Source organism: Muscardinus avellanarius (assembly GCF_963383645.1).
Source record: "Muscardinus avellanarius genome assembly, chromosome: 11".
In the NCBI taxonomy this organism is placed as follows: Eukaryota; Metazoa; Chordata; class Mammalia; order Rodentia; family Gliridae; genus Muscardinus; species Muscardinus avellanarius.
The window spans coordinates 63,871,399-63,896,943 of record NC_137797.1 but is presented as its reverse complement, the minus strand read 5'-3'; the positions used below and the strand labels follow the sequence as shown (position 1 = coordinate 63,896,943).

General features: G+C 51.3%; 2 protein-coding genes across 2 annotated transcripts; both read right to left on the bottom strand.

The window, feature by feature from the left end:
* Positions 1 to 1,196: 1,196 nt before the first annotated feature.
* LOC308270547 (short-chain dehydrogenase/reductase family 9C member 7) lies at positions 1,197 to 11,541 on the bottom strand (the record flags this gene model as incomplete). Its single annotated transcript, XM_080706465.1, has 4 exons — positions 11,238 to 11,541; positions 7,760 to 8,018; positions 6,962 to 7,125; positions 1,197 to 1,414 (listed from the first exon to the last, which is right to left on the bottom strand). The coding sequence occupies exons 1-4, from the start codon at positions 11,536 to 11,538 to the stop codon at positions 1,197 to 1,199; spliced, it is 942 nt and encodes a 313-aa protein (XP_080562591.1). The 5' UTR covers positions 11,539 to 11,541.
* An 8,070-nt stretch (positions 11,542 to 19,611) lies between these two features.
* On the bottom strand, positions 19,612 to 25,333 carry LOC308269483 (retinol dehydrogenase 7-like; the record flags this gene model as incomplete). Its single annotated transcript, XM_080704848.1, has 4 exons — positions 19,612 to 19,829; positions 20,305 to 20,540; positions 21,846 to 22,104; positions 25,021 to 25,333. The coding sequence occupies 4 exons, from the start codon at positions 25,331 to 25,333 to the stop codon at positions 19,612 to 19,614; spliced, it is 1,026 nt and encodes a 341-aa protein (XP_080560974.1).
* Positions 25,334 to 25,545: the final 212 nt, after the last annotated feature.

Below are 25,545 nucleotides of genomic sequence, written 5' to 3'. Positions count from 1 at the left end.
AGGTGAAGCACCTAAAACTGTATTTAACCCCAAGCACAGCTGCGCTTCCTCTTTCTTCCTTTCTTTCTTTTTTCTTTCTTTCTCTCTTCTTCTCTCTCTGACTGCTTCTCCTTTTGATCCCACTCCCTAAATAAATCTCTTGGCTGTATGGTCGTCTCCGGTGCAGTTTTTTGCCCTTCAAGTTCTATCTCTGTTTTGGCCCCTAAGCAGGAAAACTTTGGGTAGATCACTTCCGCCTCTGACCATTAGCTGCTTCTCCTGTGGAACTATCAGTGGCTCCCAGTGCATCAGAATCATCTAGGTCCTTGTTATAAATACAAAATTTTGGGCCCTATTCCAGGTCTACTGAATTAGATTTTCTAAGATTGAGGTTCGGCAATAATTGGGTGTATATTTATTCTGAGGTATGGCTGAGTTTGGGAAATACTGTACTACTCCATAATCCCCAGGGTTCCTCTAAATATTACTTTCTGATTTCTGTTCCTTTTACTGCTGCCTGATCTCTGCTACTCAATAGGTACGCTAAAACAAAACACAAAATAAAGAATAAAAAACCAAGACCATGGCTTTGTATTCTCCATACCCCCCTACTTCACAATGTCTGGCACAGAGTAGACACTCAATAAATATTTGAAGAATTAATGTTGATTAAGTAAATGTTATTTCATATGGATCCCAATCACCTATGGACAGAGAGATGGAAAGAGCAAGAAACTATTTTCAACTATCGTCAGATACACTTCTGCGTTGCCTGGGCGCCTACTACACACTCTGTGTACAAGGCTAGCACGTATCTAGAGGCCCACAGGAAAGGGCTGAAAGTCTTCCGTGGGCTAGATTGTCGCACAGTGTTTCCCAGAGGCCAGGAAAGCTCACGGTTCAGCAGGAGCCAGGTTTTCCCTCCTTGACTCTTCCAGGTCCAGAAAAACTTGTATCCTGCCTGGGTGACACATGTCCTTGGGGCCACGCTGCAGGTCTCTCACCCTGAGAAGGAAGGTCACCCTGGTGTCTGGGGCCCCGTGGGAGGGAGGAGGCATTCCTCTTCTGTTAGAAGTCACAAGTAAATTCATCAGCAGCGAAGTCAATCTAGTGCAGCGTCCTTAGCAGCCAGCGCCCCCAGGATGGCTGGCAGCACTGCCTGTAGGCGCAGCCCTACCTCCCACCGCCTCGTCTGCTCCGTCCTGAGCCTCCCCAGCTCAGACGCTGTCTGCTGGCCGTGGAAGGTACCGGCTCAGGATGAAATCTGTCACGAAGGTGGGCATCTTAGCCAGGGGGAGGTAGAGGAGCTTGGCGTCCAGGCCAGGGTTGTAGCGGATCCGTGGGCTCCTGGAGACGATGGCGTGTTCCATGCTGTTGGTGACATCCCTGATTCTGGGCTCTGCCAGCTGCATCATATTTGCCAACTTGTTAGTATCTGTTTGAGGGTTGGAGGGAGGGAAGGGGGAAGAAAAGACTCTGTTATTCTTCCTGAAAGATGTTTTTTTTTTCTGAATACCACCCATACTTCCTTTTCACCAGACCCCTAACCTAACATTTCAGGCAGGTCTGCCACACCATTCGGGGGATCTCTGGCCAAACACCCACTTATAAGATCTTTACAAGCCGTTGCATTTCTCTGCTCCAGTTTTGCAGTTGTGCGTGGATTCCTACAGTTGCACTGAGCAGGGAGGAGCGTGTGCGGCTCTTTTTATGACTCTGCCACTTACAAGTTGCATGACCTTGGGCTTCCACTTTCATTATCTATAAAACAGGAATAGGGATTCCTGCCTGGGAGTTTATTGATAGCAGAGTCAGCAGTGGGGGATAACACAATACAAAACATGTTTATATGCATAGAAAAACTGGAAATAAAAATAACATCTGACTGGTGGGATTTGTAGCTCCTGAGGCTTCGTATTTTTTTTTCTCCTATATGCTTCCTAGAATTCTCAAATTTTTTGCAAAAGCTGCAAGAAAAGATATTATTAAAGAAAGTAGTAATTCGAGCCTGGCGCAGTGGTATGAGCCTGTAATCCCTGTACTCTAGAGGCTGAGACAGGAGGATTGCAGGTTCAAGGCTGGCACCTGGTGATTTAGCAAGACCTTGTTTCAAAACAAAAAATAAAAATGGGCCGGAGGTATAGCTCAGAAGTAGAGCGCCCTGGGTTCAATCCTCAGTACCCCTCCCACAAAACAAAGATAGTATCCCTGGCCCTGCCCTGGTCACAGCCACTGTGGACACAGAGGGCTCTGACAGGTAGTGGGGACCTTCCTGCAGTGTGTGCACAGGCCTGGAAACGGGAGCAAGGCCCCTGGGTGTGCAAGACTGACAAGGCTGGCAGCATAGGAGACAGGCCATGTGACTCCTCGCCGGGTCTCTTTTCAGGACTCTGGACAGGAGCAGTTATGGGGAGTCTGGTCTTCCATGAGAGCCCCAAGAACTCCAGAGAAACTGGGACCTGAGAGTCAGAGACCCCAATGAGGGATTACAGTTGGCAAACAGAGTGAGCGACAGTCTTCGGAGCTGAGGGTGGTCCAGGTGAGCAGACTCACCCCCGGGAGTCAGGCTGGTGAGGGCGGGCAGTGCCACCCAAATACCGTCACCCGACCCTGAGAACTCCCTTGCTGCTTCCCGGTGGAAACTCCAGGAAATGCAAAGCTGCATTTTGGATTCTCAAAAGAGCCACATTCACCTAAAGGCAGACTGTCTACAGAAAGATATTGTCCTGGACACCTTGGCACTCGGGCCTGGCTCAGAGTCCACCAGTGCGCGCCCTCAGGCCTGTGCGGCTGAGGAGGCGGAGGCCAGTCCAGGTGAGGGGAACCGGGGGACACTGGGCCCTGCAAGGCAGCGGGGAAGAGGACCCAGGCACAGAAGATAGTATGGGCACATTATTTCACTGTCCTCTCAAATATTTACTAGCTCTTTTTTAAAATTTATTTATTTATTTATTTTTGTGGTACTGGAGATAGAACCCAGGACTTTCTATCTCCGGGGCTACACGCCCAGACCTGTTTTATATTTTATTTTATCTTATTTATTTATTTATTTATTTATTTATTTATTTATTTATTTGGGGTTCCTGGAAATCCTTCTACCTCTGGGCTACACTCCCAGACCTATTTTATATTTTTATTTGGAAACAGGGTCTCTTAAGCCAGCAAGGCTGGCTTCGAACCTGTGCGATCCTCTTGTGTCTGCCTCCCAAACTTATATTTTATTTTGAAACAGGGTCTCACTAAGTTGCTGAGAGCCTCACTAAGTAGCTGAGGCTGGCTTCGAACTTGCACAATCCTCCCGTCTCAGTCTCCCAAATTCTGGGATTATAAGTGTGTGCCACCGCAGCCGGCTTATTAGCTCCTATTTTGTGTGGGCACCGGCTAGGTGGGGAGTGGAAAGGGAGACAGAAGTTCTCATTGGCCCCCATCACTCTCCCAGCCGTGAGGAAGAACATGGGCTTTGAATTTGGGCATCTAGGCAAATGCTTTTTTCTTGAGAGAATTAAGGGAGAGAGTTTACAAAGTGTCAGGGTGCAGGCTTTGGCACTTTGAGTGGACCCAGCAGTTGAATTTCTATCTCTAGGCTTTATGCCTACCCTTCCCAAAAAGAATGTAGGGGCAAAAGAGGAATTTCTGTGACCTCCCCAGCAGAGTGGAGGTGAAAAAGAGACAAGGCCCATGTCTGTCACAAAGAGATAACTAGGAGGCCTCCAGCCTGAGGCAGTGGTGACTATGGCCAGCTGCAGCTCAGCTTCTGGTCTGCTAGTACAAGACCGCTGTTCTCTTTTACTGCACCTGTCCCCATGATTCTGGGCACCACTTTCTTGGGAATGTGTTCATGACAGTTGCTATTAACAAGCCATTTCCAATATGGTTCTACTCTGGATATAGTTAAAACGGACTCCAAGAGCAGGGTGCAGGGCACACACTTGTAATCCCAACTACTCAGGAGGCTGACGCAGGAACATCACAAGTTTGAGGGCAGCCTGGGCAACTTAGCAAGACTTTATCTCAAAATAAAAAGAGCTATGGGTATAGCTATCTCAGTGGAAAAGCATTTGCCTAGCATACACCAGGCCTTGGGTTCAATTCCTAGTACTAGAAAGAAAAGAAAAAAGACTCAGAAATTTGGGGCCTAGTTCAGGGGTTCACAAAATAGGGGCTTGTTTGGTTGGCTACAGCATTGGCTAGAGCTTCTGTCACGTGTTGTTTCATGACTACTCCTAAGTATTTCTTTTTTCTATTCTACTGTGCCCTCCCCCTACCACTACCACTTCCCAAGTCACCATGACCTGTAATTTCATGTCTTCATTCTTCCTTTATAGGGTTCTGCAACAGCCTCCCAGTTGACCTCTTTTTCTCACTAACAGTGAAATAAACACACACCTGGCACCCAGCAACTTCTTTCCAACTCTTCTACCTCCTCTCTGGTCCAAGCCACCATCATGTCTAGCCTGGAGGACTGGGGCAGCCAGAATGGTTTCTCCAGTTACAAATCAGATCATGTCCTTCATCCTCGGTGTGCATCCATGTTCTAAGTTACCCTGTGCCCTCTCAGCTACTTCTTGCTGTGCCCCACCTGCTGTTTTTTTTAAGTTCCCCCAAAGGAGTGTCCTGCCTTGGAATCCTCCTGCAAAAATCTGCGCCTTTCTGCTCACCAGCAATGCCTAACTCTTGTTCTGCCTCAAAGTGAACTCAGAGAAGGCTCCCTCTGCCACAGTCAGAACTGGGGCCCCAAGTCCCGGCCCCGTTCTTCTTTAGTAGTGTTGTTTCTTCAGTCCCATTTGTCATTGTGTGTGTGTGTGTGTGTGTGTGTGTGTGTGTGTGTGTGTGTGTTATTAACATTTTTACTCCCCACTGGGTCTGAGGCTACAGGTAACAAGGGTCAAGACACACTTTGTCCACTCCAACTTTCCAGCAATGAAAGCTGTATGAGGTGAAGAAATAGCTTTCTTGGTCTTGGTATCTTGATTTTTAACTCTGTTGATATATAGTATCCAGGACAGAATGTTATTAAAATAACACCTCCCCACCCCTGCCATGGATTTGACTGAATGATTACATTTAGCCCATTGTCATTGTCTAGATCTGGAATGTCCCCAAAAGCCCATGTGTCAAAGGCGAGGTCCCCAGCTTGGCATTACTGGCAGGGGGTAGAACTTGAAGAGGTGGAGTCCAGTGGGACATCTTTAGGTCATTGGAGGGTGACCTCAAAGGAGCGGGTAGGACCCCAGTCCCTTTCTTGCCCTCTCTTCTGTCTTCCAGCCACAAGGCGAGCCATTTCTCTCTGCCATGTGCTTCTGCCGCGAGGTGCCACCAAGGCTCAAAGCAGCCATGGGGCCGACTGATCATGAACTGAAACCTCTAAAACTGCGAGCCAAAATAAACCTTTTATCATTATAACTTGAATGCCTCAGGTATTTGTTATAATAATAGAAAGCTATCAAAGACGTTCATCTAGAGTATCTGGGTATATTTCAAACATTTATCACCTTGGACTTCGGATAATTATTAAAGATCTCTATTTATAATATAAGAACTTGTAGCGCAGAGGCACCAATGTAATGGAGAAAAAGAGGTTTAGTCTGAAGGAGAATAATAACAACCACAAATGTTTAAATCGAATTGTTTTTACCAGGCATCACATGCTGCTCTATAAATTATCTATACCTATATTTATTAATTTATTTCTCAGAATTCATTGAAAATGAGAAAACTGAGGGGTTAAATAACTTGTGTAAGGCCAAGCAAGCAATCTGAAATCTGAACTCAGGCAGCCTAGTTCTGAGCCTAAGATCTTAATCACACTAGAAAATTGCCTCTCAAGAATGTTCACAGAAGCCAAGCAAAGAGAAAAAGAAAAATCTGGGTTAGAGAAATGTGGAACTGGGCCCCTGAGGCGAGGGGAGCAGGCGTGGGGCTGGCTGCATGGCTGCTTCCCTCTGGGGACACCTCCTCGGCCAGTACAGTGCCAGCACCACCTTCTTGGCTGACGAATTCATCAGAGAGGGAACTAGAGAAGGGAGGTGCTACCAAGGCGTTGTCAGCTAATTGTGCCAACGTCAGTTTCTGTTGACAGAGGCTGCCCCACATGAGGACGGCTACCAAGGGGCTGCTTCCCCTCCAGGCCCCGGGAGCCATGAAATGGAGAGACTTGGGAAGTCTAGTGAATCCTACTCTCCTGCAACCAGCTGGCTGAGGCTTCGGGATGGGGTGCTCCGACTGAATGTGGAGGCCTCCGATTCTCAGTGACCTTCTCTTTCTACCAGGAGATGCACCGACAGGCCATTTGGCCAATTCTTCCTCCACTGCACCTTCAGGCTGTGCCCCTCATGTCCCCCAAAGGCTGGGACTCTGTTCATCCCCAAACTGGAAAAGCTGCACAAAATTTGGGCACCATAGTAAACAGCTAAGATGTCCTCACTTAGATTCCCACTCCAAAGTACTGACAGCGCACAGTAGACCCTTAGCTTTAGGAGAGAAGCAGGCCACCTAGAGACCTGACCTTTGAAATATCCATGTGCCTGTTTACTTCTATTTGACAAGCACTTGGTGCAAGATACTTCACACATATTAACTCTCACAGCAGCTCCACGAGGTGGGCACCATCGTACGCTCATTTTTCAGATGAGGAAATGGGGGCGGAGGGAGGCTGGCGGACAGGCTCGAGGGCAGCCTGGCCCCAGCAGCTATGTGCTCCATCTCTGCTTTATACTCATCTCGCGGCCTTTCCACCTGATTCCACCTGCACCGTGATGTGCCAGGAGTGGGCGGTATCTCCCCTCACCCCCTCCTGCCCTGCACCCAGGGTCCTGCCACTGGTCTCTGTCCTCGGGCCCCAGCCCTGCCCCCAGCTGCATGGCTTTAGGCCTCCACTTCCTCTGAGCTTCTGTCCCATCACCTGTAAACTGAAAGCCAGTCGGTGACCCCAAGATCTCTCTGTCCCTCTCTGAATGCCCCCTCCCAGCCTGTGGGCACTCACAGATGCGGAAGTACTCCTCTCCGTAGCTCTCCCGGGTCTCCGGAGGAAGCTGGTCCCACAGCTTTTGCAAGCGCGTCTCCATGCCCTCCTTGCCCAGGATGGATGTCCGGTAGTTCCCCGGCTCGATGATGCTAACTTTCACCCCAAAGTAGTGGAGCTCACGCCTGAGAAATTAGAGTGCACTCAGTCTGGGCCTCAAGATGACGGCCATCAGGAAGAGTCGCCTCTGGGAGGACCGGTCCCTCCAGGGACCCTCCCGCCCCAGCAGTTGTCCTGGCGTTGCCACCTTCATGCACTAAGTCCCTCCTCGGCCTCGGCACTTTCCCATGCAGCAGGCTTAGGCTGTTTGCATGAGGCGGATGCAGCAGGGAGGAAGTCAATGGAGAGCCGGGGCCTGGCCTCCCACCAGGTCTGGCCACTCTGAGCCCAAGTCCAGCACCAACGCGCCTGAGGAGTGAAGGAGTCTATACGAGGCCTGCGTGCCCCTCAGAGTGTCTCCCAGGGACACCCCTGTCCCCGGCCTCTATGTTTGTTTGGGGAATTTTCTGCTATTCCCACAGGCCCAAACAGCATCTCTCTCATCCAGGGACTGCTCAAGGGAAGACCCACCTGATTTCTGCTATCTCCACCCCCTTTTCTCTTCACCCTCTTCTCTTGGTCGGTAGAGAAGGTGCACTGAGTCTAGCCTTCCTCCCGCTGCTGTTAAGCTTCCTTGCTGCAGAACCCCCACCCCTCTTTTCCTGAGGTGGAGCCCCTGAGCTCTCAGCCCAAGTGGCTTGGTATCACGGCCCCAGTCACCTGATGCTGTCAGAGAAGGCCTCGACGCCAAACTTGGAGACGCAGTAACCACCACCGATGATAGCCACGAGGCCACCAGAGCTGGACATGTTGACCACCCTGCCCCGGGCTTTCTTGACCATGGGCAGCATGTGGAGGGTCACGTCGATCAGTCCTACCAGGTTCACATTGATCACCTTCACAAAGTCCTCCTTGGTCAGCCACTCGTTGGGACCACTGGGCAGGCCCACGCCGGCATTATTCACTAGGGCCCAGAGGCCTGGGGATGAGATGGAGGGAGAGAGGTACGCATGAGACTCGGCAGTGTCTCCAGGAAAGCAGCAGGGATTGTCACCCACCAGGTCAGCGCCGTGGAGGATGTATAAGACACAAGACAGCGTGGCTGGGGTGGGGTGGGGAGCCACAGCAGCTTGCAGGGCAAGGAGCCTTTTGCTGACTAGCGTTCCCCAAAGGGGCATTTGTGGGGCCTCTGAACCAGCCACAGTCCAGGCTGCATGCGGCTAAGAGCAGCTAAGCAATTAGCTCTAAGATAGGAGCTTTAATTTATATACCAATGAATTAATATTTGAATTCCTTCATCAGTTAGGTTTCCCCTTGTCTTCCCACCTAAATGTAACCAACATCCCAAAGTAGTGGAGCTCACGCCTGAGAAATTAGAGTGCACCCAGTCTGGGCCTCAAGATGACGTCCATCAGGAAGAGTCACCTCTGGGAGGACCAGTCTCTCCCGGGACCTGGAGGGACCCTCCCGCACCTAAATAAATGTATTTATTAAGCGTATTTATTAAATGTATTTATTAAATAAATGTATTAAATGTCTTTATTAAATAATGTTCGCCAGCACCTAAATAAATGTATTCATTCATTCATTCATTCATCTACCGATTATAGAGTGAAAGACACATAAAATGAAGAAGACAGGCAGTCTTATCTCTCAAGAACCTTACAGACCAGAGAGAAAACAAAAACATTTATAAGTATATAAAACATTTAAATAAAATACTATGGGAAATGTAATAAGGGCTCTCTGTAAGTTGGGTTGGTATCGGTGGATGAAGTAGTGGTACGTGTGGTCCTGCATCTCTGTACCATGCCAGGGTTGGAGAACCTCAAGTTCTGGCCTTGGGCAGGTCACTTTTCCCTCTGGCCTCAGGTTCTCACCAGTCAGCATGAGAACAGCTGTTTCCAGCCCGTCTCCAAAGCCTGCTAGGGGAGGGGCTGACGAAGAAGTGTTCTTTTCATTTGTTTTACATATTGAACTTCCAAATAAAATTCCACTAGTGTGGGAGTGATGCTAAAACACACTGAAAAGGCCTCTCAGTTGTCCTCAGGGCCCCTTCTGTCCCTTCTGGCTCTTTGATTCAAGTTCCCACAAGCCCCACACCCTGGCTGCTCCCCTTCCTCAGCATCTCCCCAGAACCCACTTGGCAGGATCGCTCTCTCCTGAGGGCAGGTCTGGATGCAAATATCACCCTGGCCCACCTCTCCCCATAGGTATGGGGTCCCCACCCAAGCTACACCCCTTGTCTTCCTGCCTTCTTGCAATTAGAGAGACTCCATGAAACCAACTGCTGGCAGGACTTTGAAGCTTCTCAGCCAGGATAGGAGGGGAACCTTGCCTTACAAGGAAGAAAACGAGGTTCCTGAGACCCCAAAACCATAATGCCCCAATGCTGTCTGCCTGTGGAGAAGGATGCAAGCCACCTCTGCTTCTGACCGTCCTGGTAAATGGCTCTGGCAGAGGATGCGGTACCTGTTGGGGAGCCAGGATGGCCTTATTTTTTTCTGCAAAGAGACTACTCAGAGCAGGGCTATCAGCTTTAGAGCTGTGCCATCCTTCTACTCAGTGACTCTCAACACAAGAATCTGCTCGCTTCCTCGCCCCCAGTTCCCAGTGCTTCTTAGACTAAGAGTGTTGCCCAGTGGTAGAGGCAGAATAATGGTCCCCCAAAGATCAGGATTTAAATTCTTAATTTCAGGATCCTGGGAATGTGTGGGGCTACAAGAGAAGGGAGAATCAACGTAGCTAATTACCTGACCTTCATGACGGGAGCTCATCCAGGCTTCCCCTAATGAGCCCAGTAAGATCATAAGCGCCCTTCTAAGTCAAAGAAGGCAGAAGCCAGAGAACTGGAGAGATGGGGAAAAACTGTGAAGAGGATGCTGCCCAACCTTGCTGGCCTTGAAGATGGGAAGGAGGGCCACACACCATGGAGAGCTGGCAGCCTCTAGAAGCTATAAAAGGCAAGGAAACTCTCCCCTTTGCCCCCAGAAGGTACACAGTTCTGCTGAGGCCTTAAGCATAGCAAGTGAAGCCCATGTTGGACGTTTCTCCAGAATTACACAATAATCAATGTGTGCTGTTTAAGCCACTGGCTTTGCAGGAGCTTGTTCCATCAGGGACAGGAGACTACCGTGCCTGGTGAGTCATGCACACAGGAGCTCGAGGCTGAGGCTGAATGCAGGGAGCTGGCTGAGGTAGCCTGGTGGGGAGAGAGGCTCACCCTTGCTGAATTATTCATTAATTAGTTCATCTGATAAACATTTACTGAGTAGCTTCCTAGGTGGCAGGAACTATTCTGATACTAAGGATATACACTAAATAAAAGACAGATGACTCTGCATCCAGAAAGTTTTATTCCAACAGAGGAAATAGATAACAAATAAGAAAAATAAGTTTCATATTGTATGTTGGATAGGGATAACTGCTAAGGAGAAGAATAAAGCCTTGGACCCCAGGACTCTGTTGTCCCTACTTGGGCAGTGGTCCCAGATTCATTGCCTTGGGACTGAGAACTTCCACCAGGCTGCTGCTTCTGCAACAAGCTACCCTGTTCCTCCCTATGCTGCACCCACACCCTGTGTGCTGGAAGCTCCCTGGCAGGTCTTCACGTCCTCTTGGCCCAGCCCCAGGGGAGCAGCCACATAAGCACCAACACCCATGGAGATATGAAAAAAGTCTACCTTGCCCCTGCCTGACATGGTCAATGACAGCAAATACCCCATTCATGGAATCCAACCTCCTGTCCCCTCTCCCCTGCTGCTAGCCTGGTCCTTAAGAGAAATGTGCTTGCTTCTTGATTTTTCTATCTCTCTGGTTCTGTGGGAGCTGATAGCTGAACCACTGAAGTCTCCAAGAGGCGCCTCCATATCTAAAGGTTTGGACAATACAGAATACATCTTTCCTCTACTCACCTCCTGTTGGCAGACTCTTCCCTGTCCCTCTGAGTTTCTAATAGAGAAACCTGCCTCCGAAAATTGCTTCTTTGTGTGAACAGGCTAAACTATGCAGTGATTTTCAAACAGAGCCAGAGGCCCCCCCCCCAGCTCTACTGTTTACTCTATCTCCTACCCCATTTAAACATTAGCCACCCCATTTAGAGAGAGAGAGAGAGAGAGAGAGAGAGAGAGAGAGAGAGAGAGAGGAGAGGGAGAGTATGACTATAAACCATGAAACCAAAGAATGCAATTGGCCCCACCTTGCTCGCCCACTTGATCCCTCACCCACTGGGCCACTGCCTTGACATTCTCCGTCTTGGTGACATCCAGCAGGGTGGTCTGCAGCCGGTAGGAGGTGTCTTGCCGAAGTTGCAGGGCTCCTTCCTCAGTAAAGCAAGCGGCCAGCACTCGCATGCCCCGATCGACCAGCTGTTTGGCCAGCAGGTTCCCAAAGCCCGAGTCGCAGCCAGTGATGAAGACGTACTTCTCTGATAGATCGCGGACCAGATTGCAGTTCCTGAACCAGCGGTACATAAAAGAGAGGTCCGTGATTGCCGCCATTGGGCAGTGAGAGCCGGTGGCCCAGAAGGAGAACGCCGGAGAGGCTGGTCCTCAGGGCCCGGCCGGCAGTCTGTGGGAACTCACAGAGGAGAGCCTGCACCACTCGTGACTAGTGGCAGGGCCCTAGCCCGGCCACTCTGTCATCTTTATAGGTATTTACATCACCACCAATTAGCCCAGATGCAAGAAATTCAAGTCCAACCTGAAGCCTGTCACTGCTGACAGCCTGGTGACTGCCTCCTCTCTCCCCTTGCCCTCATGGTGAGGGAGAGGCCACAAATGGGAAGGCCTCCTGTGGTGATGTGACATGAGGGGACAAGTGAGAAAGGAAGGCTCAGCCCAGGGCACCCCTGGGAACCCACCCCACCCACCTCTGGCCTAGGGACCAAAATCATTTGTCACAGGTGCAGGCAGATACATATGTTTAATTTTTACTTTCAGGGAAAAAATTCAAGACCAATTCATTAATGCAAAAGAACAACAACAAAAAAAACGGACCCTCCCCTCCAAACCCCAAGAGTCCAGATCAGCTGTTCTTTGGTGGTTTTAGGGAGTTCTCCATCATGAGAGATGTTGAGAAACCCAGGGTTTTCCCAGGCTGTGTGCCTCCTGTATCCTGAGGCCAGGGCGGTGGGCCCTCCTATAGGGGAGGCTGGGGATATGAGGCTCCAAGTCCCAGAAAGTAGGCAGACCTGAGGTACTCAGGACCTGGCTCTTTGAGAGTGATGCAAAGGTCACCAGCAAGAATCCCCCACTGCACTTCAAACCAGCCTGGAATTCCACCCACCCTCTCCCCTGGTGCCCAGACTAGTGAGGTATGCAAGGACTGAGGGCACCCCAGCTCCCCTGGGCAGGGGCCCTGGGCACATCTTCCTTCCATCTCGGGACTAGGCACATTCTGGGTGGCCAGAGCCAAGGAGCCTGAAAGGGGGTGGGAGGGTGACCGTGGGAGGAAGGGACTGTGAAGTGAGGTGACAGCGGCTAAGTGGATGAGCAGAGGAAAGGGAGGTCCGGAGTCAGCGACTCGAAGGTGTGGGGCTGGTAACGTAACCACAGGCGGCATCATGGTTTGAATATGAAGTGTCTCCTGGAGACTCATGTGTTGAAGGCTGGGTTCCCAGTACAGCAACGTCCAGAGGCGGCTTGGGGAGCGAGTGGGTCAGGAGCCTCTGAGCAACTCACTGGGCTCCTCTGTTGATCCCTCCCTCCCATGGGGAGGTGGTGGAGGCTGGAGGAGGTAGGTTACTAAATCTTGTCCCTGGCCCCTTTCCCCCGACCCCCACTCCCTCTTTTCTGGCCGCCATGAGTTGAGGTTTCCTCTGCCATGATGTCCCACTCCACCTCAAGCCCAAAGCAGTGGAGCCAGACAACCATGGAGGGAAACATGAGCCAGAATAAGTCTTTCCTCTTCAATGCTTTTTTCTCAGATATTTGTGACAGGAACAAAAACCTGACTAACACAGATGGCAAGAGAAGTCAGGAAGCAAGACTTGGGCATAGAGAGAAAGGAAGGAAAGGGATTGCTCTGATCCCAGCTTCACTGAGCCTGTCGGATGATGAGGATGGATGGCCAGTCCATTGGGCAGCTGAGGGAAGGGCCGGGGCAGGTGTGTGTGTGTGTGTGTGTGTGTGTGTGTGTGTGTGTGTGTGAGAGAGAGAGAGAGAGAGAGAGAGAGAGAGAGACAGACAGACAGACAGACAGACAGACAGAGACAGACAGAGACAGTACTAGGGACTGAACCCTGGGGCATCCTATACCCCAAGTCTGTCTGTCTTCCTCCCTCCCTCCCTCCCTCCCTCCATCTCTCCCTCTCCTTCTTGGCATCTTACCTCCAAGCTACATCTCCAGTCCTATTTTTTTTTTTTTTTGGCGGGTTTGGGGACGGAACCCAGGGGCATTTGACCTCCAAACTACACCCCCTGTCTTACTTTTTATTTTTTTATTTTGAAACAGAGTCTCACTAAGTTACAGAGGGCCTCACTAAGTAGCTGAGGCTGTCCACAAACCACGATCCTCTGGTCTCAGCCTCCCAAATGATGGGATTACATGCATGCGCCACCACACCCGGCTCCAGCCCTCTTTTATTTGTTATTTTCAAACAGGTTCTTCCCAAGTTGGCCAGGCTGTCTTCAAACCTGTGATCCTCCTGTCTCAGCCTCCCAAGTTCTGGATTACAGGCACCTGGCTCAGAGTTGTTGACTCTGTGAGGGTTGAGGTACAGGAGGAGCAGGAAGATGCTCCATAGGAGAGTCAAGACTTGGAAATTTTTCAGGATGAGGACTTGGAGGGGAAAAAATAGATTCTTGTGCAGGGAATGCACAGGAAGGTAGGAGGGAAGCTGGTAAGGTAAAGGTAAGAAAACCAGATAGGTGTGAGTAGTGAGGGGCCACACCCAGGATTGCATAAGAGGAGACAGAATGATGCCGGACCTAGCGTGGTTCTTTGGCTCAACCTCCAGGGTCACCATTCCTCAAGGGGAGCCTGGACATGAGCTCAGACCTTCCTTGTTTAGAGGGTCTAACACAGAAATAGAGCCACAAGTTTCCCTAGAGGGAAAGTTTGCATCTTTGTGCTCCCCCATTTACCAACTCTGGCCAGCCCCAGAAACATATAAAGCAGGTGTCACCTCAGAAAAGCCCAGCAGGGCATGGCCATTCTGTACTGAGTTTGGGAGCGGTGGGATCATAAACCCTCTCTGAAGAGCAGAATCAACACCATAGCAGACGGAGGTGGGGGTGATGGGAGGTAAACCTGATATACTTTGTGGCTTCCCCAAAGCACTACACATCCTATATTAGACCTGGCAAGCATCCCCCATCTCTGCTTCCCAGGAGAGTAAACACAGAAGTAGTGGCTGGGAGATATCAGACAATGTCCCCCAAGGGCTGAGCAGGCCCAGCGGTGTCCCAGTTCTTAAGGACACAGTTGAAATCTAGGGGTTGTCTCTGGCTCCGCAGAGGGATGACTCAGAACTGGCCCCACACAAGTCCGGGCCTGACCCAGCCACCTCCCAGGCCTTTCTGCTTACTGCTGGCCCCAGGAACACTGGCTGCAGTGTTCCCCTGGGCTCGAACCGAAACTTCCAGGACATGGAAGTGAAGGGCACAAGGCTGTGACCAAGTCCCATGCTCAGATGACAGGTCTTCCTGCTGATTTGCCACCCGAGGCCTGGGGGCAGGCTGGTGGTTGCCTTCCTACCCTGCTCCATGGCCACAGGTATCTTCGGAGGAGAAAAGCCCTCAGCCCCTGCAGGTCACTTCCTTCTGGACGGAGACTATGGGAGGGGTGACCTGGCCATGCCAAGATGCACCTGAGCAGTGGGCAGAAAGCAGAGCAGCCGTGCGGAGCCTCGGCCCAGGATGCTCATCCTCCCAGATTTTGAATCCCTCCAAGTGGCAACAATGGCTGTCCAAGCAACAGGATGCCGAACGTGCAATCAAGCCTCCATTCCTTGGCTGCAGGTTGTCGACTGTTCTTCCTAAAAATCTTCAGAGTTTGACTAATGTTCCAAGGAAAAACCCAGGGCAGGGTGAGGAGGAGGCCAACCGACATGAGCCTGGGAACAAGAGGTCACTTCCATTCTATGACATATCCCCTCTCCCAGGACACCAACTGGACCCTGCCATGCACCCTAGTCTTGGCTTCATGGGGCCTTGGCCAGCCTGGGAGGCTCCATTAGACTGTGGCATCTATCAGGAAGTGGGTGTGTAGCTCGTGGAGAGGTGGGGAGCTTGGAGTCCCAGCCGAAGTGAGTACCAGGTGTGGGTGGGAGCAAATGCTTCATGCAGTCTGTCACCAAGCATTCAACTTGCATGTTTTCCTCTGTGTTGAGGTGTGTTCAGGATGAAAAAGGATCCTTAATGTCTTTGCACATCTCTCCAGCTCCACTGACAGTTCTGAATTTGGAGGAATGGAGGAATATTTCTAAGGATTCCCGGTGCCACATTGACATGCCCCATATCTAATCTGTGCACATTCCCCAGGCTCCCCTAACCCCTCTGAACACAGGCGTCAGTGGGAACCTACACTTGGAGTCAGGACACATTTAGAGTAAAACCCCTCTTGAACCCTTTGAGATTCCTCATCAGGCTGAGCACCCAGAACCGTTCCTCAGAAGATGAAGTCACTGTCATGCTTGCGAGGACTACAGGAAAAGACAAAAGGTTCAGCAGGAAGAGGTGCCCTCCTACTACAGCCGTTTTCTCAAAATGGAGTCTGTTTTACTTTGTTTGTTTGTTTGTTTGTTTGCTTTTTGAACTCAGGGATTGAACTCAGGGGCATTCTATCTCTGAGCCCCAGTCTTATTTTTTATTCTTTATTTTAAAACAGAGACTCACTAAGTAGCTGAGCCTGGCTGCAAACCTGCAATACTTCTCTCTCAGCCTCTCAAGTGCTGAGATTACAAGTGTGCACTATTAAGCCCGGCTCAGGGAGTCTATTTGAGACTCCAGAGAGTCTGACATCAGAGGAAAAGAAAGGGGAAAAGAAAGGCAGTGTGGGCCAGGAACCCCAAGAAGTAAAATTTCCAGAGCTGCTAGAAAGGAGAAATAGACTGATTTGCACAAAGCACGTAAAACAACCAAATGTTCACAGCCTGAATATGCTCTAAGCTGTATGAATTTTGCTTGTAATGACTGTAGCTATCTTGAGTCATATCCACCATGACTGCAATACTTTGGATTTAAAATGTTTCCCAAAGCTCATGTGTTGAAAGCAGGTGCTCAGTGCAGTGAAGTGGAGAGGCAGGGCATGGCTGAAGGATCTGGGTCATTGGGAAGATGGTCTGGAGGACTATCTATGTCCTTCCTCTTCTTCCCCCTGCTTTCTGAGACCATGATAAAATAGCCTCATCCTTCAGCAATTCACCCTGCCAGGCTAAGCATTTCTGGAGAGCTGTGCCCTTACGGTGGGCCCTGCTCCAGGGCTGGCTGGCTGTGCCCCCTCCATGGGCTTACTAAAGCAGTAGGGGAGAAAAAAGCTCCCCCCCAAAATTTCCAGCAGCCAAAGGAGCCCACGAAGCCCAGTCCTGGCACCACCTGCTAGGAGAAGATTCAGGGCTTCCTGGCCTGGAACAAGAGGCGCACCTTTCCTCAGTGACCACAAGGTACCGACTGTGAATTCCCAAGGGCCAGCCATGCACAGTGACCCCCCCCCCCATCGTCACACCTCCTGGCCCTCTCTTCCCATCCTCACAGTCATCTGGCCTGGGGGCCAGAGCTTCCCAGAACACTCCAGAGTCTGCATCCCTGGAAATTCCAGAAGAGCCAGAGCCAGGAGGAGCCTGGGTGGCACTCCTCACCTGGAGCCACGGACAGAGGGAAATCCTCAGCCAGCCTGCTGCAGGGAGACAACCTGACCCTGCCATCCCTCCGTGGAGCCTAACATCTAAAGTAACTCCCTCTACTGCTCCTCAGGCAGTGGCTTGGACAGGCACCAGGGCTGCCTTTTATTCCTGCAGGCTCAAGCTGGTGCCCCTGGGAGGCACTGCACCTCTGAGCAGAGCCACCTGCTGGAAGCGGGACTCCGGGGGAACCCAGCTCGCCATGCCTACGGCCTCCCCAGCTTCAGGGTGAACTACCCTGAAGGGCAGGGCTTCTGCAGAAGGGGGGCACAGGAAACCAAAGCAGAGCTGCAAACAACAGGCTCTGGGGCCTCCTTATGTAGACCTGTGTGCAGCCCTGCAGGAATGCAGCCCTACTCAATCTGGGCTGGTGGCCCCGGAAATGAAGGGATACCTTGTCCAATGTGGTCGAATATGTTGGCACTAGACACTTGAACTGGGGATTCAATGGCTCTGTGGTCCCCCAGGAGAGGCAGGTCAGCAGAGGGACACAGTGAGGTCGCTCCCTGTGGCGTCCCAGGCTCTCTGCTGAGCTGGCACAGTCTCTGCACAGGTCCCTCCAAGTGGACCTGGCCCCCACCCAGGAAAGCAGTCTGGAAGGAGGGAGGGGTTGCTGCCAGAGCACGTGGACTGCTGCGCTGCGCTTCACTGCATGGCCGCTGTGGCTCAGTCCCCACCAAGCTGGCTCCCTGGAGTCTCTGTCCACGCTTTGGCCATAGGTCTGGCCTGGGTGTAGCCCCAAGCTCCAGCAGCAGTCATAGTATCTCCCAAGAGCTCCCCAAGCTCCCCTCCCCTGCCCCTCTGGGGGGACCTCCTGGGGGTGAGTCTCAGCTTCCTGAACACACTCCCACCTGGCTATCAAGTGAATCATGGTCCTTAGTTCATTTCTCTGTTCTGTGTGTGAGAGTGTACTTCATGGTGGGAGGGCTGCTGCTTGTGTGTGTGTGTGTGTGTGTGTGTGTGTATGCAGAAAGGGGGTTTCAGAGTAAATATTCAGCTCATGCTCTGCTTGTTAGAGGACAACAGATATTCAGAGATTGACCTTGAGTCCATGACTGGAACTTATCAGAGCACATTCAGTATCTCTGCTCCTTCTGGACTTTGTGTGTGCATGCATGCAGGTATGTGTGTGTGTGTGTGTGTGTGTGTGTGTGTGTGTGTGTGTGCGCGCGCAGGGGATTCAATGCAGAAGTGTTCTACCACTGAGCTATACCTGCAGCACTTTTTAATGTTGATAAAGGGTCTCACAGAGTAACTGAGGCTGGCCTAAACCTGAATCTTTCTGACTAGTCACCCACCTTGTGGCATTACAGGCATGGGACACTATGACTGCTTCTTTGAAAATAGTAGGCCTTGTTTCTTCAACATTTTGATGCTGAAACCAACATCCAGTAAAATTTTAAAAAGACCTAGAAATATCACATAGCACCCCAACAATTTGTACAATTTTAATGTTCTTGTATCAGTTAAAATGAATAGTCCTGCAACATCAGACATCACTTGTCCGTTTTTCAGGGGATGCTGGTCATTGCTCAGTTATACCAGGTTCTCTAAAGCCTCAAACTCCTCCATTTTTAAAGGGAAGAAAGAAAACTAGTGTACCTGGGGAGGTACCTCCCAACTCCAATGTCTTAGCCCAGGAATCTCTGTCACTTTCTGAAAAGGCTTTCTCTGTTCATTCCATACTGGGAGATCATCACAAAATTGACAAAACACAGAGCCAGGTCTCAGGGCACCAGGGTAATTCCAGGGCATTGCCGCTCAGCAGACAGGAGGGCTCCAATGGGCAGAAATGAAGGATGGGGGCGAGGGGATATTATCACTCTAGTTCCTGGATGGCGTGGAGAGGCTACAGGGTAGAGGCCAGAGGCAGCAGGCCAAGGAAGGAGCGGGACAGAAGTGCAAGGGCTTTGCAGGGAGGGTGGGTCACTAGGGCTGCAGGGAACATGCTGGCCATGGGAGAGGGGCAGCAATTGCCCTTCACCTCCATGGCAGGAAGAGTCGAGAGAGCCAGGGATGGCACAGCTTCCCTCCGCCCATCCCTCCCCAGTCATCCTTTTTTTCCTGCTCCCCAAGAGGCAGCTGCCTCCTCCTCCCAGTGGTCCACACCCACAGCTCCTGCAGGCCACGGGGCAGATTGTGGGGCAGAGAACATTCCAACTTGTATTCTAAATTAAAAGTACTTGGAAGAGACCCAGAATTTCAGGATAAGGAAATAATTGTTGTCTTCTGCCAGAATTCCTAATCAGGACACCACCTCATAGCCAACAGCTGTGATTTGTCCCTGTGGGCTGTGTGGATGTTTTGGCTAGGGTACCCTCCTGACTCCTAACCACATACACAGGTGAGTTCAGGGGAGGGGGTGGCCCTGCTCTCTCCACACCATGTCCATGATGTGGAGTGCACAGGCCAGCCAGGGTGTGTGTGCCCTGAGAAGGCAGGAGGCAGAGCAGCTGCGGGCTGAGTGTGCTGTCAACCTCCCCAGGTGTGCAGCTTCTCAGGTCAAGACTCTGAGAAGCTGTTGGGTCCCTTTTCCTGGGACAATTCCTGAGCCCTTCCTCCTCATTTCACCAGGCTTCAGTAATATCTTGGCAGAACCTTTTGGGTGAAGAAGGTGTGATGGGTGCCCGAGGCATAGGACACCGTTCCCTCCAGCCGACTTCCCTTCCCCTGATATAATGCCTTTTCATAGCACTCCGTTTCCCCCAAACCAGGCTCCCCAAAGTTGCCTTCACAGGGCCTTTGCTGGCTTTGGGAAGTTCCAGGAGATTAGGGTGTCTTTCAGGAAGGAGGGCAGGTAGCTCAAGGGGAAGTAGATGAACTTGGCGTCCCAGCCGGCTATGTACCGCTTGTGAGGGTGACAGGCAGTCAACGCGTGTTCCATGCAGTCCGTCACCAAAGTCAGGTCCTCTGAGAAATTGTGTCCCAACCGTCCATAGCTTTCCCGCACTGTACAGGATCAAGATTGATAAAGGTATACATCCACCTTCTCCACTCCTGATGCCAGATCTTCTTAGGGGGATATTTCTCAAAGTATTCCTGCCCATACCCCCAGAAGTCATGCCCCAAGTCTAATCTGTACAAATTCCCAGCAAGGGCCACACAGCTCATCCTAAGGAACAGCTGTTCCACCTCAAGTCAGCTCTGTCTCTGTTCCTGGGAACACCTCAGCACATACACTGAAGGTCTCTCCTGACATCGGGATAAATCCAGGACCGTGTAAATCAGCTGCCTCTCTCCCCAGCTAGACCTGAAACGAGCACCCGGCATCTTGCACCCATGGCCCCCCTTTGTCCTCACGATAACGAAGGTTAAGATGAAACACTGCCCAGTGTTCTAATAAGCCAGGGCCCTTCCTCAGGTGAACGGCACCCAGGAAGAGCGCCACGTCATCACGCTGTGGGGACACAGAGCTGGGTCAGACCTGACGCATGGGAGGTTCTAAGGATTCCCATTGGACCTTTGCTGCTCTCCCCACTGTTCATAAGGTACTCACAGGATGCCAGATACTTCTCTCCATAGACCTCTTTGACCTCCAAGCTGATGTGATTCCATTGCTTCTTTATCATCTCCCATAGTCTCTTCTCATCGCATATGTTAGTCTTGAAGAAACCAGGCTCAATAATAGCCACCTTTACTCCAAAATATGAAAGCTCCCTCCTGTAAGACAGAAAGAGGGCAAGAACTTCAGGACCCTTTGAGGCAAACACAAACACTAACTGACACAGTAACACTCCTAGCAAGCTGGGGGAGTTGGAGAGCGCGGGATGTAGAAGGTGTGAGGGGTGGAAGTGATCCTGAAGGTCACTGAGCCTCTGTACGTGGGGTCCATGAGCCACACGCCACGTGCAGGCTCCCAGTGCCGCCTGTTCCTCCTCACGCCCCAAGTAAGAGCTGTTCCTGCCCTTTCCCTCACCTCCATCGATCACCAGGCTTTGCCCACACTACCTCCTCTCAGGCCCACCTTGCCAGGCCCCTCCCTCCCCTCTCCCGCCTCAGGAAGCCCCCCTCCCGTCATCCCCCAGCTGCAACTGTCCTCCAAGAGCAATTGGTCTCTGCCTTCGGCTGTAGCGCCCCCCCCACACACACACAGCGCCATGACCCGCCTGCAGTCAGCAGGAGCCCTAGACACAGAATGGCCCAAATGCTCCCCTGATCCAACCCACAGCATGAGGCACACACTGTCCGGTTGGTTTCAGGCTCTCTGCAGCCCACCTCACTCACCTGCACGCACCCCTGCCAGCCTCCCTCCTGCCAGGCCTGGCCTGGCCTTTCCCCAGGAAGTCTCCCTGAAGATCCTGGGGCTAATGCCTACCTGCCCTGAGCTGATCACATTTGCTACCCAGGGAGTTCTTCCTAGACCTCCCTGCAAGCCTGCAAGCTCAGGTCTTCAACCCTGGGCTCAGACCCCTTCTGCAGGACCCTGCAGATAGTGCTGGCTCCCATGGGCACCATGGAGGACCTGATCTCAGGAATGATAACTAGGACTCTGCATCCATTGTCACTTCTCAGATGCCGGAGATTTAAGTCAGGGAGCATCCAGGGTTGCTGGGCTGGGACGAACTTACTATGCACTGAGACAAGGGCCTAAACATCATCTGTTGAACTAAGATGCTGGGCCCACCACAGGGCTCCCAGGGGCTGAATGTCACGGTGGTCATGTGTCTGGTCTACAGGGCCCTGCAACACCAGTTTCAACTGTGCTCAGAGTCTTCCCTACTGTGGAGCCTCCATGGCAGGGTGAGTTAACTGAACTCAGTGCTGGGGCCCTGGCCTCCTCCCCACATGGAAAGGCGGTTCCCACTAAGTGAGCACCTAAATCCAGAAGGGTAGCGTTAGACAGAAAAACCAGAGAGGGAGGGACCTCCTAGAGGAGGCCTTAGGGCTCTGATTAAATAACGCCCCTGCTGAAGGCTCCCAGGACAACGGGAGCAGCAGAACCAGGGACCCCTTCCCGCCACTTACCTGAGGCAGTCCGAGAAGGCCTCTACGCCGAACTTGGAGATGCCGTAGCCACCACCTATGAGTGACACGCGGCCCAAGACACTGGAGACATTCACCACGCGGCCCCTCGCCTTCCTCACTAAGGACAGGAGGCTCAGAGTCACCTCGATCACTCCCAACAGGTTCACCTCGAGCACATCCACAAAGTCCTGCTTGTCCAGCCACTCGTTGGGAAGGCAGATCCCAGAGATGCCAGCGTTATTCACCAGGCCCCAGAGTCCTGGAGCAGTGGGAGGAGGAGAGAGTCACACTGCTGTGCCTGCGAAGCACTGACGCAGGTGTGCTCAGGGACATGCCCCCAGACACACAGTGATGCCAGCGCTGGGTGGGGATGAGGGCAGAACAAATAGGAGCAGGCATTTGCAGGGTTGGGGTGCAGGCCCTGGAAGCTGGCAGAGACAGAATGGAAGCCCTCCTCTTCCTTTGATTCTTCCTGCCCAGCTCACTGCCTGGGAGCTAACAGGCTGTCACTTCCTTTTTGATGATTGCAAGAATGGATATTGGAGATGGGTGTTGTAGTCCCAGCACTTGGGAGGCTGAGACAGGAGGATCGCAAATTCATGGCCATTCTCAGCTACTTAGTGAGACCTTATTTCAAAATAAAGAATAAAAAATAGGACTGGGGGTGTAGCTCAGAGGTCAAATGCCCCTGGTTTCTATTCCTTGTACAATACACACATGCACAAAAGAACAGATACTGGTGAATCATTGTTTATCTGTTAGTTTGGAAACATGGAAGTCATGTTGGCCTTTCACAGATGAATATCATTCCGCCTGGCATTTTATTCTTTCTCTTACATTTTCAGATATTCTAGGCAATTTATTCTGAGTGTCCCCCCCCCTCTCTCTCTCGAGGGAAAAGAATGACAAAGAGAAGGAGAAGTGGGAAGAAAGGAAACAGAGGAAGAGGAAAAAGATAACCAAGGCAAGCCATTATCTGGGTAGCATTTGGCCAAGAGAGAAGGCCTCGTGTCCGAGTTGGAGAGAACTAGGGAACATGCCATGTTTGCTCTCAGAGAACTGGCCTGCAGAAGTTCCTGTGTGGACATTAAGCAACTTCCCTGGGGAAGCTTTTGCAAAGCCCACAGGACGGCCTTGGGGAGGAGGCCAGGCTGGCCCTCCCCTCTGCGCCCTCAATGGCACCCTGTTCCCACTCCCCTTGAAGGCCACACTCACTCAGACCCCCGGTCACAGACCTTAGGTAACTACTCCAGAAGACGCAAACGCCACATTGGGACAAAACAGCGTCTGTACACTGGGGACCATTTTGTAGCAAGTTGGCTGATTGAGGACAAGGGGTGGTGGTGCCTGTGGATCTGAAAGAAGTAGCGCAGGGGCTGCTCAGAGAAACTTGCCCTTGTGGGAATGTGCAGTCTTTCACCCAGAGGTTTAATTTCTAAGAGCCCAGCTATGTATGTAAATAGAAGTTTACTAAGAGTGCACTACTGATGTTAAAATGTAGGGAGGAGCTGGGCATGGTGGCACAGGCTTGTAATCCCAGACTTGGGAGGCTGGGACAGGAGAATCGCAGGTTGGAGGACAGTCTCAGCAAGTGGTGAGACTTTCATCAACCTACTGAAACCCCAAATAAAAATAAAAAATAGGGCAGGGTGTGTAGTTCAGAGGTAGAATGCCTCTGGATTCAATCCCCAGTGCCAAAAAAAAAAAAAAAATGTGGGGAAGGATTCTAGTATCCCTCTATGAGGCATGTTTCAGTAAGTAGGTCTGTGTCAAAGCATAGACCGTTCTAGGTTTGGGGATGTGACTTCGTGGCAGAGCACAGGACTAGCATGGCAGACCTTGGGTTTGATCCTCAACATCAAAAAGATAAAATGCTTTATATGACTCTTATTATTTGAAGAAATTTTCATTAAGTGGCAAGACCATTCATCTTTCTTAAGTGAAAAATAATCCAATATAGGTAAAAATGTTAAAAACACTTATTTCTAGGTGACATTACAGGTTTGGTTATGATGATAAATAATCCATATTTTCAACAATAATTTTAATTTGCACTTATCATTAATGAAAAGATATCAGCCAGGCATGGTTGCATAGGACTTAAATCGCAGTACCTTTTTCTGTGGTACTAGGATTGAACCCTACCTCTGAGCTACACCCCCAGCCTGATTTTCTTTCTTTCTTTCCTTCTCTTTTTCTTTCTTTCTTTCGTGGGTCTGGTGATGGAACCCAGGAGCATTCGACTTCCCAGCTACACCCCTGCCCTATTTTTTTATTCTTTATTTTGAAACAGGGTTTCACTAAGTTGCGTAGCTGAAGCTGTCTTTGAACCGCGATCCTCTAGTCTCAGCCTCCCGAATGCTGGGATTGCAGGCGTGCGCCACCACGCCCGGCTTAAATCACAGTGCTTTGAAAGCTGAAACAGGAGCATTGGAGGCACAAGGCCAGCCTCTGCTACCTGGCAAGACCTTAGCAACTTAGTGAGACCCTTTTTCAAAATAAAAAATAAAATTGGGCTGTGGGTATAGCTCAGTGGTTGAATGTCCCTGTGTTCAATCACTAGTACCATAAACAGAGAAGAGAGAGAATGAAGGAAGGAAGACAGGGAGGGAGGGAGGGAGGGAGGGAGGGAAGTTAATGTTGCTTTCTTTTCCTGTAATAACACAAACAAAAAGCTGTAGTGAAAGACAGAAAAAGAGGAAGTCTTGACTTCCCCAGGTCAGTCCATGTCCTCCTCTGAGCACGGACATGACGGTAGCCCTCGGGGAGGAAGATGATGGATGGTCGGTAACGACTGACACACAAGCCGGCTCCAGTGTGGCTCCAGTTGGCCCAGCACACAGCCCAGGCTCCAGGCCCCAGCCCTCCTCCAGAAAGAGGTTTATCTCTAACCCGGCCCTCAGCATCCAGCCATCCAGATCTTTTTCTTAGAAAGGAGGACAGAAAGCAATTCTGGAGGGCAAATTCTCAGTGAGATGCCCTCTCCCCAGGGCTAGAGAGTACCAAGGACAGGAGCTGGGTGCCCGAGATGCAGGCTCAAGTGTGCATGCAGGAGGAGAGGGAGCTGGCATTACTTCAAGATCCCAAAGCACGTGAGAAGTTTTGCAGGGAGCACAAAGGAGGTGATCTCCTCAGAAAGGGAATCAGCAGACATGGACAAAACTCTGGGTGGTACCTCTGTCCCCCACACGCTCCTTCACCCACTGGGCGGCTGCAGCAATGCTCTCTGTCTGGGTGACATCCAGGATCACCGTCTCCAGCCTGTCTGACGTCCTGTTCCTCAGCCGCTCGGCCCCCTCCTCCGTCAGACACGCAGCCAGGACCCGCAGGCCTCGCATGTCCAACTGCCTGGCCAGCTGGTGCCCAAAGCCAGAGTCACAGCCCGTGATGAAGACATACTTGTCCTGCAAGTGGCTCAGCACCTGCCTTTCCCGGTACCAGCGCACAAGGTAGTACAGGCCCACCAGGGCCGCCAGGCAGAGCCACATAGCTTTGCAGGGAACAGGCACCAATGTGCTGAACCACGTGTGGCTTCTTGTCTGGGCTGGAGGAAGTAAGAGCAGAGAGGCGGGCGGCAGGCCAGCCCCAGGTGTCCTGGCAGCCAGTCTTCTCTCCCTGTCCTGCCCCGCCTCTCTGATCTTTAGACTGCTATTGCTTCTGCTGGTATGTTGATGTCCTTAGATATGCTATGACCAGATTC